Source organism: Ascoidea rubescens (assembly GCF_001661345.1).
Source record: "Ascoidea rubescens DSM 1968 unplaced genomic scaffold ASCRUscaffold_14, whole genome shotgun sequence".
In the NCBI taxonomy this organism is placed as follows: domain Eukaryota; kingdom Fungi; phylum Ascomycota; class Saccharomycetes; order Ascoideales; family Ascoideaceae; genus Ascoidea; species Ascoidea rubescens.
Genome location: NW_017962926.1, coordinates 11966 through 25545, shown reverse-complemented (window position 1 = coordinate 25545; position 13580 = coordinate 11966). Strand labels below are relative to the sequence as shown.

At 29.8% G+C, this 13580-nt stretch overlaps 6 protein-coding genes across 6 annotated transcripts; 3 read left to right on the top strand and 3 right to left on the bottom strand.

Moving 5' to 3' along the window:
* Positions 1-56: 56 nt before the first annotated feature.
* On the top strand, positions 57-465 carry INH1 (ATPase inhibitor; the record flags this gene model as incomplete). Its single annotated transcript, XM_020195227.1, has 2 exons — positions 57-182; positions 325-465. 2 exons carry the CDS (start codon positions 57-59, stop codon positions 463-465), a joined length of 267 nt encoding a protein of 88 aa, XP_020045242.1.
* Positions 466-1471: 1006 nt separating this feature from the next.
* ASCRUDRAFT_26576 (lipase family protein) lies at positions 1472-2059 on the bottom strand (the record flags this gene model as incomplete). Its single annotated transcript, XM_020189960.1, has 2 exons — positions 1472-1545; positions 1606-2059. Coding segments are annotated over 2 exons (528 nt in total), but the record flags the coding sequence as incomplete, so codon positions are not given.
* A 1118-nt stretch (positions 2060-3177) lies between these two features.
* Positions 3178-5169, top strand: MRX19 (Mrx19p; the record flags this gene model as incomplete). Its single annotated transcript, XM_020195226.1, has 2 exons — positions 3178-4523; positions 5073-5169. The coding sequence occupies 2 exons, from the start codon at positions 3178-3180 to the stop codon at positions 5167-5169; spliced, it is 1443 nt and encodes a 480-aa protein (XP_020045240.1).
* A 382-nt stretch (positions 5170-5551) lies between these two features.
* ASCRUDRAFT_9705 (uncharacterized protein) lies at positions 5552-6502 on the bottom strand (the record flags this gene model as incomplete). The annotated part of the gene is made up of 1 exon (XM_020195225.1): positions 5552-6502. The coding sequence occupies one exon, from the start codon at positions 6500-6502 to the stop codon at positions 5552-5554; it is 951 nt and encodes a 316-aa protein (XP_020045239.1).
* A 362-nt stretch (positions 6503-6864) lies between these two features.
* Positions 6865-9424, top strand: YME1 (i-AAA protease YME1). Its single transcript, XM_020193836.1, has one exon. The coding sequence runs from the start codon at positions 7133-7135 to the stop codon at positions 9338-9340; it is 2208 nt and encodes a 735-aa protein (XP_020045238.1). The 5' UTR covers positions 6865-7132; the 3' UTR covers positions 9341-9424.
* Positions 9425-9927: 503 nt separating this feature from the next.
* BRN1 (condensin subunit BRN1) lies at positions 9928-12767 on the bottom strand. Its single transcript, XM_020193835.1, has one exon. It carries the CDS (start codon positions 12678-12680, stop codon positions 10053-10055), a length of 2628 nt encoding a protein of 875 aa, XP_020045237.1. The 5' UTR covers positions 12681-12767; the 3' UTR covers positions 9928-10052.
* Between the last annotated feature and the right edge of the window lie 813 nt (positions 12768-13580).

The window sequence follows — 13580 nt, the reverse complement described above, 5'->3', positions numbered from 1 at the left end:
CTTTCAATTAACCATTCTTTGTACGCTCTTCTGTTTCCTGTTCTTTTACACTCGAAATGGTTTTAACTTTGTTTACTCGTCGTGCTATGGTCTCTTCTCCAAAAAGCATTAGCGCTGTTAGATTCTACTCTGAAGGCTCCACTGGTTCTTTCAGAGGCGAAGGTGCTTCTGACTCATTTACTGTAAGTTATTGTTATTACATCTAGTATTGATTGTCTACTTTTGCCTTTCATATTAGGTTGATATTGCTAATTGAACTAACGTTGTTCACCCCATTATCGATTGAATTCATACTAACGTTTTGTACTCTCAATTCCATTGTAGAAACGTGAAAAAGCAAAAGAAGATTACTATGTTAAACAACATGAAATTGAAAAATTGGCTGCTTTAAGAAATGAATTAAAAAAACTTCATAAAGAAAAAGACGAATTAGAAGAAAAAATCTTTGACGCAAAAGACAAATAAGCTAATTTAGATAATGAAAAGAAAAATAAACTGCTTTTTTCTTTTTATTATTACCAGAAATGATAAATTAACATTACAATAATATAACTTTATGAAATCATTTTTTTTTATCACACTTAAATACTAAATTGATTTATTTTTATTTTTGGCTGTTTTCTTTTTCATCAATTAATTTAGTATTATTTTTAACAATATACTTTTATTATTATTCTGCCCTTTTATATTCCTCAAAATTCCTTTTTTTTTTGAGCATTAATATATTTATTTTAATATTCAACAATCTATATAAACCGTATAAAAATTAATAGAAAGATAATCTAAAAAAATTAAAAAATTAAGAAAGTAAGAAAATAATCTTTTTAAATTATTCCAATTTATTACACTCACTTGTAAAAATAAAGTATCTCGTATGTTCATATGAATGTAATAATTTTTCCACTCTTTTCTTATTTTCTTTTATATTATTAATATTATGACTTTCAGTAGCTGTATGATCGCTTATGTTTTCATCTCGATCCATATAATAGCTACTCATAAATCTTATATCGGGTATTAACTCATTTTTATTAATTTCTTTCAATAAAGTAATTTTAGTTTCATTAAAAAAATAATTGAAAAATTCTTTATAAACCTCATTTAAATTCGAGTTTTCCTCGTTGATTTTGTCATGGTTGCTTTTTCCATTATTAATTTCATAATTGTTTTTATTACCATCCTCGCTATCATCATTGTTATTGAAAATAATCAAATCATCTATTAAATGAGGTAGTTCTCCTTTATTTATAACAATTTCTATACCTACATGATTAAAAGTAAATAATTCTTTAAATCTAATAATACTTTTTAAAAATTTATTTTTAATTCTTTTAAATTTGGAATTTGTGATAAAATTTAATAAATCCACTAAATTATTTTCACTTTCACTTTCACTTTCATTTTCATTTTCATTTTCATTATATTTATCCCTAAATTCCTTCTCAAAAATATCTAAAGAATTCATTGCAATTGTTGGTGGTAAGTCAGGAACATAATCGCCTTTATGAATTATTCGAATTATTCCACCATTTTCAAATAGTATTTCTTCCAACTTTTCTGACTCTCGATTATTATTTATTTCACCATCGCTGGAATAAATAAAACCATTTTCAAATAGATTATTTAATAAAGCATCTGTATTGAAAACTTGATTAATAAATTCACTTAATTTGTGATTAGTGCTCTTTGGACCACCAAAAGTTATAATTAATGGGTTTAAACCTAATAATTTAAATTCCAAGCCAGTTAATATAGCTAGAGAAGAACCTAATGAATGACCGGTGATTTCAATAAAGTAATCTGGATAAGTTTTGACCAATTCGATTGTTGTTGAATAAATATCTTCGACAATTGACCCGTAAGCTTGAAAAAACCCAAAATGAACCAAACAACATGAACAATTGTAGCTATTAAAAGAATTGTCAATATGGTACTGCAAATATGGGATAAAATTAACAGGAAAAATAGATAAATTAATTAACCAGTCATTGTAATATCTTGAGCCTCTAAATGCTATTATAATTTTTTTGGATTTATGATTCAAGGCAATATAACCATTTGGTTTCAAATGATCAAGTAAGTTAATTTTTTTAGTTTTAATGTAGTTTATTTGATACTCATTTTCATTATTGCTAACTTCCTCAATAGTATCAATTTTAAACACTTTAACCAATTCATAATTTCTATCATTTTCAAGTGAATTTTTACAAAAGTCTAGAGGGCATTTAAATTTTCTTTCGTCGGTATCATAATCAATTTTTAGCGAGTCTTTTTTATTGATGCAATAAGTGATTGAAGAAAAATTGGCAGCTTCAGTTATCTTTTGAAACAAAGGTTGAGATATTTTATTATTATTATCATTATTATAATTATTTGCCGAAATTAGTTCAGCGTTGATAATCAGAAGGCAAATGAAATTAATTACTATGAAAGTCACACCCAAATAGAAACGTGTTGGTATTGAGGCAATGTTTCGACTAGATGAATGCATTTCCTGATTTAATTCACGATAAGCAGTAATGGGAATCTCAAGATGGAAATCAAAAGCAGCAGAAGCAGCAGAAACCCCATTCTGTAGGAGCTGTTCCGATCGGGTGGCAAAAGAAGCAGAGGAACCAGAAGAAGCAGAGGAAGCAAAAACATCAGAAACCTCTGGGGGCATGAGGGCTCACTGTTAAAGAGATTATTCAGTAGCTGTTCAGCAGCTGTTCAGCAGCATTTTGTTGGTTCATCATCTCATCTCATTATGCATTATAAAGCTTGACTTGATAAGAAATCGATCTGCAGATCGGATTCGGAAATGTTGGTAAGCTGAGTATGAAATTTTACCCATTTGAACATTGCTAGCCCTCAACAGTATTAGCTGTAAGAGAATAGGTGGTTATTTCAAATTGCGAATGCGTAGACAAGTCCAACAATTTTAATTGAGACTTTGTACGCAGACTGGAAAGTTGGCTGAGTGGAGGCATCACAGTATTGTTTCTTGATTGATATATTCCTTATATAACAAGACGATAGTGTTGTAACAAGGTGGATCCAGAAAAAAAAGAAAAAGCAAAAAAGAGAAACCTTAAGGGATATTGAAGTACTTTCAGTTGAGCTCAGTTGTTGTTTGTTAATGAGATATACTAGGTTGCATTATTAATTATATTTTGACGAAACGTGGAGGCGATAAGAATGGCATTTATGATTCGTAGGAGAAACTTGTTGATTGGAAGATCAGCTTGTGTGGGCTTGAATCAATTATCATATCCACAAAGAGAGTATTCAACTGGAAATACTTATGAGAAGAATAATGGCAATGGTGATGATATTAAACCAGAAATCAAACCCAATCCAAAATTGGCTCCATTAAATATCATGGTATTACCGGTTACTAATAAAAAGATTTTTCTATATTACAACTTCAATCAGCAGTATAACGTCCATACATATCTGTCGTTAAAGACACTAAAGCCAGTTACAACTTCTACTTTTAATCCTAATTCTAATTCAACTTTCAATTTAGTTTCAGAGAAATTCAAAGAAACCAAATTAAAAGCTTCGATTTATTCGAATAAGTTTATAGTAAAATTCAACAGTGTTTGGTTAGGTTTATTAAAATCCGATAAAAGATCAATCAAGTATTGTTGCAACTTGATTCAAAAGCTAATTGATAATATCAACTGGAATGAAATATGTTTAAGATCAATTCCATCAAGAGAGGTTATATTGAGAGAAATCCAAGTGGTGAGTGATACCGATAAGCAAAAAAATATTGATAATTTTCATAATGATATGAATTATAATGGGAATAGAGATGATGGCAAGGGATATTTGAAAAAGCACGATGTTAATGAAATGTTGTTAAAAGAATTGAAATTGAATCATGAAAAGAGGGTTAATTTTATATTAGATAATAATAATAATAATAATTATAATGATGGTGATAACAAGATTACAATTACCCACGATGAAATGATTAATAATAAGATTAGTTTGAATTTAATCAAGCCAATTCCATTATATTTTCCAAAGGAATTTATTTCAAATTTTGAAGTATCTAAAAAACTTGAAAAAATTTCGATTAATTCGACCAATTATCACACCAAACAATTAATTTATTGTTTAGTTGGTATTCCATTAACCCTACCAATTGCAGTTGTTCCCCTTATACCAAATTTTCCTGGGTTTTATTTATGTTATCGAGCATATTGTCATGTAAAAGCACTCGTTGGGTTGAAACATTTAAAATATTTGCTAAACAATGGAAGTATAGATTCTAGCAACTTGAAAAATGGCAAAAGAAACAGTTTCTTGGACGAGAATTACATAACAGGAAATTTGATTTATGAAGATTTGAAAGAGTTCAATGATATTTATTCAAAATATAGTGGGAATAGAATTGAATTCAATAGCAGTCTCAACGATAAAAAAGAGAAAATGGTGATTAATAAAGAGATGATTGCAGATATTGTCCAATTTACTGGGTTACAAGATTTGAAAACACCTCTTGAGATTGCGTACAAACAGGAGAGTAAGAAGTTGGGTCAATAAGCAGGAGGCGATTGTATATATATATAGCTATTTAGATCATGCAAATAAAAACTGTATTATTAAACTGAATTAAAATTTACTTCTTTTGCTTTTGCTTCTTGTACTTCTTGTGCTTCTTTTCCTTCTAGTGGTTCTTTTGATATTTGTGGAGCCCTATTTCTGAGTGAAATGACCTACATTAAAACACATGATATATATGTCTATCCCAAAACAGAAGGCTGTTGCGTGGTTTCAGCAGACGGGTAACAGAAGCCGCTTTGAGAGCAATTGCGGAAGAGAGAGAACTCCTTAAAACGCTTCTTCTTTCTCTCTTCCTTCGTTTCCTCTCTTTTCCTAGAATATCGATAACTTGATTATCATTTTTCAGTATGTACCAAATCCAAGAAGCAATCAATTGAGCAGTTAATTGGCATTTGAATATTAATTAATTCATTTATACTAACAAGTATTAGAAATGAGAGCTAAATGGAGAAAGAAGAGAGTTAGAAGACTTAAGAGAAAGAGACGGAAGGTCAGAGCTAGATCCAAATAAGCAGACGAATTATAATTGTTGAGAAGAAAAAGAATTGGATTGAAGATTTAATTGATATTAATAGTAATAAAGTTGAAATAAATAATAATAATAATAATTGATTTTTATTTTGAATTGTGTCAAATATATTAAAAAAGTTATTAAAATGGAAATCAAATTAAGTTTGATGGGATAAATTTTTTTATATTTATTAACTTGAGTCAATTAAAGTAATTATTAATTAAAAATGTTTTAAACAGTTGCTTAACAAAAACATTTTTTAATATTACTAAATTAAATTTAAGATTCAAGTATTTTTATGAACAATAAATTCTAATTAAAGAAAAACACCAAATTTATTTTCTTGTTATTTATTCAAAAAAAGATTTATTTAATGCTTTTATATTTATATACGTTTTTAAGAATATGAAGTCTGCTATATTTTAATATGAAGAGTAATTGTAGATGAAGAAAGATTGATTTAAAGAAATGAGATGGGTTTGATTAAGTAAATAAAAAGTCTAATTTTTCGATGGAATAAATTTTTGATAAGTTGTACCATATTTTTATTGATAATTTGTTGTCATTTTTATTTTTATTATTATTATTAAATAATAAATGATATAGATTTATTTCATTTAATAATTGAGATTGACCAATAATATTGTAAATTTTTGTTCTACAAAAACAACATTTGAATTTAAAATTAAGATTATCATTAATGAATTTTATTTTCTTATCCTCAGTATTGTGAGTATTAAAATGAGCGTTATTCTGAATTTGATTATCATTATCATTATCATCGTTATGATTGAAGTGGATAAGACTAATTGAACAGTCTTTACATATTGAATGGCCACATTCAGTAAAATAGTAAAACTGTTTATTATTTAATAAACAAATTGGACAGTTATTATTGTTATTAATGTCATCAATGCTGGTATTGTTATTTATTATTCTTTTTAATGTATTTAGGTTTCTGATATTAAATTGACAGTTCAATATAATTTTTTTGGCTTGATCATCTATTGTAATCTTTTCATTTAATAAAGATAGTGTATTATATTTTAGCAAGTTGGATAAATAAAACAATAGAAATCTATTAAAGTTTTTATTATAAATTAGTAGATTGTTCTTTAGGAATCTTAATTCAGTGATCTTTGTATCAATTGAATGGGTATCATTTTGAGTGAAATCAATCAAATAGTCAAATAAGTCGATATGCAAATAGTTTTTATAATGCTTTTTATCAACGTCGTCTATTAGAAGAAACAAGCAGTTCCAAATGGATTCCTTTGATATTTTGTTTTCATTGCTATAAGGAATGGAAATTATGGAGCTGACTAGATTGTTTATTAGGTTTTTCTTGATTTGAAGATTGTGATTATGGTTGTCGCTATTGATGTCGCTATTGATGTCGCTATTGCAAAGCTTGGGAGCCATTTGGGAGTTCATTTCAAGATACAACCAAGAGCACAGCAGGTCTTTGAGCAGACAGGAACAACTTTGTCTCCTTTTCTCGTGTATTTATACTGTTGTAGGTCCATTCATTGCTGCTGGAGGAATAAAGCTGTAAATTCTGGGGTAAAAAAAGCAAAACTTTTGCTCTGCCAAAACCACACCCACAGCCATGGACCTCCAGAGAAAAACCACCGATATGTATCGCATATACACACATTCAAACGCATGCACGCGCATATAAACAGGACCGGTCCCGTGGAACAAAAAACGGGGTCTTTCCGCAGCGGCGGGTTTTGGCCGGGCCGGGCTGCTGTTTTTGGTGCTTTTGCCGCCGTGGAAGGGAGGCAGAGGAGGGAGAAGAAGAAGAAGCAGAAAAAGAAGAAGCAAAAACAGCAGAAGCAGCACTGTTCCACCTACAACTATCTAGTCTTCGAGTCTACGTCCTCTTTTGCCCACTGCCTGAGCTGGCTATTGCCTTTACTCTCTTCAGCTCGTCCACTTCCACCTCTATTTACCACCAGTTATTTTCTTTTCACCAAATACATCTGCTAACCTCTTCACTCTGCTATCCCAGACACTGTTCACTGTTCACTGTGCACTATCCACCATCTTCTACCACTCAGCATGCAACGATTCATCACTAATCCTCTCACATCTTCCTGGCTCTTAAATGCCTCCATCCCAATAGCTTCAACTGCGACTGCATCAATCCTATTGAGAAAAAACCAAAAATTTTTAATAACAAAAAGAAATTTCGTTTCCACTTCTTTACTCAGAAACATTAATGATAATTTCAACAATAGTAACTTGAACAACAACCACCAAAACTCGAACAATTTAAACAACTTGAACAATAATCTAAACAACAATCTAAAGTCTTTACTAGCTTCAAAAGAACAATATGCAAACTCAAATCTATCAAATCCAATCATCCAAGCTGATTTTTATAGATTGTTACTATCTTCAAATTACCCCCAAGTCATAATATCAAGATTCGAAACTCCTGGAATCGCTAAAAACAATGAGTGTATTAATCTATACATAGAAGCCTTGAAGAAAACTGGTAACTTCATTAAAGCTCATAATTTGGCCACTTCTTATAATTTACAACAAAACTCCTCAAACCAAATCAACAACAACAACCCTCTCAACAATAACAGCTCTCAAAATAACATCTTGGATAACAATACTAATATCCCTTTAAATTCTTCTTTTGGTTCAAAACATCTTCCTGTTCACGTCGTGATAACAGAATCGGGCTGGACCATCTTAACAAAACTACTAAAACTAATCATCCCAATCGGTTTCTTAACTTGGGCTGGTACTGAGGGCTTTTCATGGCTAGTCGAGAATGGCACCATTTTCAAAAACTCAGAAATTACTGATAAATCAATCGATGGCTCAACTTCAACCGTTAAATTTGATGATGTTTGTGGTGTCGATGAAGCAAGAGCTGAATTGGAAGAAATTGTAGAGTTTCTAAAAGATCCCTCCAAATTCACTGGCCTCGGTGGTAAATTACCAAAGGGTGTTCTATTAACTGGTCCTCCTGGTACCGGTAAAACATTATTGGCTAGAGCAACCGCTGGTGAAGCTGGGGTTCCCTTTTTTTTCATGTCTGGTTCCGAATTCGACGAACTATATGTGGGTGTTGGTGCTAAAAGAGTTCGTGAATTGTTCTCTCAAGCCAGATCAAGAGCTCCTGCAATTGTCTTTATTGATGAATTAGATGCAATTGGTGGTAAAAGAAATCCAAGGGATCAAGCCTATGTAAAACAAACTTTGAACCAATTACTAGTCGAATTAGATGGCTTTTCTCAAACCTCTGGTATCATTATAATCGGTGCTACAAACTTTCCTGAATCCTTGGATAAAGCTTTAACAAGACCTGGTAGATTTGATAAAATCGTCAACGTTGATTTACCCGATGTTAGAGGTAGAACTCAAATCTTAACTCACCACATGAAAAATATAGAAATTGGCTCCGACGTTGATCCAACCATTATTGCAAGAGGTACTCCAGGCTTATCTGGTGCTGAATTGATGAATCTAGTCAACCAAGCTGCTGTTTACGCTTCCCAACAAAATGCTCTATCTGTTGATATGAACCATTTCGAATGGGCAAAAGATAAGATTTTAATGGGCGCTGCAAAGAAAACAATGGTCATAACTGAAGCATCAAGAAGATCAACTGCCTTTCATGAAGCTGGTCATGCAATTATGGCATTATATACCCCAGGTGCAACCTCCCTATACAAAGCAACCGTTTTACCAAGAGGTAGAGCCCTAGGTGTAACCTTTCAACTACCTGAAATGGATAAGCACGACTTGACTTTCAAAGAATGTCTCGCAAGATTAGATGTTGCAATGGGTGGCAAAATCGCTGAAGAAATTATTTATACTCCAGAAAACGTCAGCACTGGTTGTAGTTCAGATTTAAGTAACGCAACCGGCGTTGCAAGAGCAATGGTAACCCAATACGGTATGTCTGATAAAGTAGGTCCTGTCAAATTATCTGATGAATGGGATTCTTGGTCTTCAAAAATTAGAGATAATGCCGATCAAGAAGTTGTTAGATTATTAAAAGAGAGTGAAGAAAGAACAAGAAAATTATTGAATGATAGAAAACTAGAATTAACTAGATTAGCAAATGGTTTAATGGAATATGAAACTTTGACAAAAGATGAAATCGAAAAAGTCGTTAAAGGTGAAATAATTGAGAAGGACAAATTGGTATCAAATACTGTTATTAAAGGAAGCGATGAACGCGATAAAAAATATAAAGAAACTTCAAATAAACCTCCCTTTCCAGTAATGGAACCGCAGGCTTGATTTTCTTTATTATTATTTAAATAAATAAATAACAAAAGTAAAAAAAATTAAAAAGAAATTAAAATTGGAAAAAATTAAAAATCAAACAAAAAAAAATAGAAGGAAATTACAATGCAATTTTTAAAATTTTTTTTTTTTTTCATGTACTATTTTTTTACAAATTGATTTGTTACTTTTATATTTATGGTTTTGTTTGTGTTTTATTTCTATTTTTATATTCCACAAAAAAACAAAAGAGTCAATTTTAAATCTCTATTTTTTATTGAATTTTGCTTGTGTTTTTTTATTTTATTTTATCTTATTTTTTCATATTCCAGTTATTTTTTGAAGAAAAGTTGTGAAATTAGCATTAAAACTTGAAATCAAATTACACAAGCCTATTAAAAGATTCAAACTACATACCCATATATTCTATGTCAAATATTAATATTTTTTTATGATATTTATCATAACAGTTTAATTATTAACTTATTTTTTTTTAATTTTACTTTTTACTTAATTTTTTAGTGCATATTCAATATACTCTCTCTTCAAAATATTTATAGTTTGCCTTCACTGTACATAAACATAATTTATATTTTTGCTTTTTATTAAAAATTTAAAAATAAAAAATAATGGGTATTTTAAAAAGTACAAAAAACGATCCAAAAAAACTAATCATAAAAAACAATACAACTCAAGAAACTCTAAATAGAACATTCAATAAACAAAATCATGTCATCCCTTTTATTCTAAAATCAGAATAGTTAACATCACCTTCGATTGTCAATCCATTTTCATTTGCTAAATGAAGAACACAAATAAAAAAATAACTGGTACTCAAATCTCGTCTTTCTTCCAAAGAGTACATATCGCTTGTATTTTTAACGATATCACTAAACTTGATATCATTATCAACCTCGAGTGGCAGTTTTGAGCCATTGACTTGCTCTTCAGTTTCGGTTTTATCTTCTTCTTGATTCTCTTTTTGATTCTCTTTTTGATTCTCTTCACTGTGTCTATGTGATGATATCTTTTCTTTTTCCTTTTTTACTGTATTAAAAGCACTCCATAGGTTGTCTTTAAGCATTTTGACATCAACTCTTTTGGCAATTTTAGAATAACTAACAGTATCGCCTCCTCTTCTTCTGCTAGAAGAATTAGAGCCAAAATTTTCACTAGGACTAATTGAGTCTCTTTGAATTACCTGGCTAACATCCATACCATAAGCATCACCAAAATCATCATCAAAAACATCTGCTCCTGCATCAATCGGAATATCATCTTGATAAAAGTTGTCTTTTTCATTTTTTTCATTTTCAGCATCTTCATAGGCATTTGCGAAAAACTTTTCATCAGCATGATCATGAACAATTCCATTATCTGGTTCAGCTTTAGGCTCTTCTATGTAATTATCAGTCTGAGTATCTTTTTTAATACCCTTATGAACATATATTGCTAAATTATCATCAGGTTTTAAGAAAAAATGAATCAATCTACTTGACGAAAAATAAAGATCTTTTGGCAATAAATTATTGTCTTTACTTATTCTTTGTTTTGCAGGTAAATCAATCGATGTTTTAGACGACTTGAATAAAATCTCTTCATCAATATCGTCTGAAAAAAAATCAATCGTAAATTCTAATTTGTTTTTTTTTTTATTTATCCCTTTTGAAAAACTTTCATTACTATCATTTTTAGTTTCAATTTCATTACTATTACTTGGAATTCCCAAAGTATTTTTCTTGAATGCATTAATCTTCCAGTGTGTGTTTCTGGTGTATAAAGGACCTGCCCAATTTTTATTTCCCTGATTGTCAAAATAGGCCATTATATTTACATCAAGTATTCTTTTTGATGAATTTGGATCTTCTATATCAAAATTATCATCATCATTTATTTCATTATCAATTAAAGTATTTAAAACGGCGGCAGCTTTGTTACTGAGAGCTCCAATTTGATCTAAGGAATCATTTTGTTCTTGGTGGTCATTGTCATCCTCATCATTATCATCATCCTCGTCATTAAAATTATTATTAATGTCTTCAAAGGCAGGCATATCCATATCGTCGTTGGGAAAAAAATCTATGTTATTATCAATATGTTGTTCATCAGAATTTAGTACGTTTTTATTTCCATTACTAAAATTGTTTTCAGTGATATCATTAGCTTCCAAAAATTTTGAATCTTCAAATGGAAAAGGATTTTCATCGCTCTGATCACCATAAAAAACAAAAGATTCTTCGATGGTTAGTAAATTGTCAATTAAATTTTTTGACTTTCCCACATTATTAGAGATTTCTTCAATTTGAGAAATCTTTTTGCAAACAGATAAATTTTCTAATTCTTTATTATTTCTGTACAAAATCTTTTTAAAAAAAGAAAAATCAATTGTTGAAAAATTTAAAATATTGATCTCTGATTTTTCTGGCAAGATTTTGTCATTTTTTTCCTCATCCAATTCTGATTGTAGTTGCCCAATTTCGGTTGGGTGTATGCTTTGATCACCATTATCATCATAATCTTTTATAATTATTTCATTATTCTGACTTCCAGTATCAAATACCACTCTTCCTTCTTTATTAATATCTAAATTGTTTAACAATAAGGATTTTGCACCACCCTCGTCAAATTCAGACAAGGCTTTTTTGAAGAGTGGATCAATTTGAAACTCTTGTTCTAATTTTTTTATTTTTAATTCATCAAAATCTTTGACTAAAGTTGTTTCAAGAAATCTATTTCTATTCTTTCTTTCTTTTTTTTTAGAATTGTTTTCATCAGGAAAAAATTCATTAATATCTTGATCATTGCTCAATTTGTTATTAGGATCTCCATCATCATTTTGATCACCATTTCCATCAGCTTTACTGTTTTTGCTCTTAGTTCCCAAACCTGTTAATAATTTTCCTGTTTCTGTTGCTACTGAATCAACTCTTGATGAGTAAACTTTCATACACCCATCTAAGGTTGTAGAGGCCTTTTGAAAGTTTATATTATTTTTATCATCTTTTAGAACTCTTAAATCATGAAAATAGTCAATTAATTTAACATTCCAAGAGTTAATTATATTGATCTTGTTATCTGTTGTCATTCGAATCCATTCTTCGAAATTTTCGTGATCCATTAATAATTGATCGTCATCATCATCGTCATCATCATCTAAAAATTGATTGTTTCGGTTGGTGGTTGTATTAATGATTGTAGTGGTTAATATATTGCTTAGATCATTGGAGTTTTTGCTGGTGTCATCAACTTGAGTTAACTGCTGTCTAAATATCAAAGCACCACTGACTCTTCTGCCTAATTTTTTATCGTTTGATATTTTTCTTCTTTTCTGATTATTTAATGGAATTAGGGACATGATCTTTAAATACTAATTGGTAATAAAAATCCTTGTTATTGGATATTTCCTTGTAAATATTAAAACCTATTGTATGCAATTATCTTGTATCTTGTTATTTAATCCTTAGGTGCATTTATAATTATATGGTTATAGGTTATTTATATCAAGATTTTTACCTTTTAACACTGTTTGTTTATTTTACGACATTTGTGGAAAAGCGTTCAGGTCCAGCTTTGCGGGTGCAAATAATAGCATAATTTAGCAGTCAACAACCGTATTATGTGGTGATATGCATATACATACATGTATACTGTTTTGGAAAGGCTTGAAAATTATGAATTAAAAAAAATATGGAAAATAGCTGCTATAAGAGAAATGGATAAAGAGAATTTAGCTTATAATTTACTGAAAAAAAAGGTTATACAAAGCCTACTCAATTTCTTTGCTCTACTAGTAACAAACGTAAACAAATTTTAAATAATTCCAGCTATAGATATTTCTAAATAGAAAAACAACGCCCGTTTTAGCATAAAAAAACATATATATAGAAAAAATATTATAATTCCCAGAACAAATTAATATGTCAAATTGAAATTTTGTTTTTAATAAACACCAAAACTTACCGATTGATTTTTTTATTAATTTTCCTATGCTTTTATGTTTGTTGGAGCATGGTAATTTCGACAAAGATCATATGGGTATGAAGGTGAAGATTCGAAAAGAGCACCTATAGTCAATTGCCTTCAAAATTAAGGTAAAAAATGCAGTTTGGAAGTAGTACTACTGATGAAAAAAATGGATTCAAGTTATTATAAATATTATTAGTGTTATTATATAGTGATTTGATTAACTGAACTACTAGTGTGTGCCCTAGTGCTATTTAAGCTGTTTAGAGTGGTTGTACTGGGTGGTCTGGTG

Bases quoted from the DNA above. Each gene is read 5' to 3' on its own strand.
- YME1 (XM_020193836.1), top strand. From the start codon at position 7,133: ATGCAACGATTCATCACTAATCCTCTCACATCTTCCTGGCTCTTAAAT.
- BRN1 (XM_020193835.1), bottom strand. From the start codon at position 12,680: ATGTCCCTAATTCCATTAAATAATCAGAAAAGAAGAAAAATATCAAAC.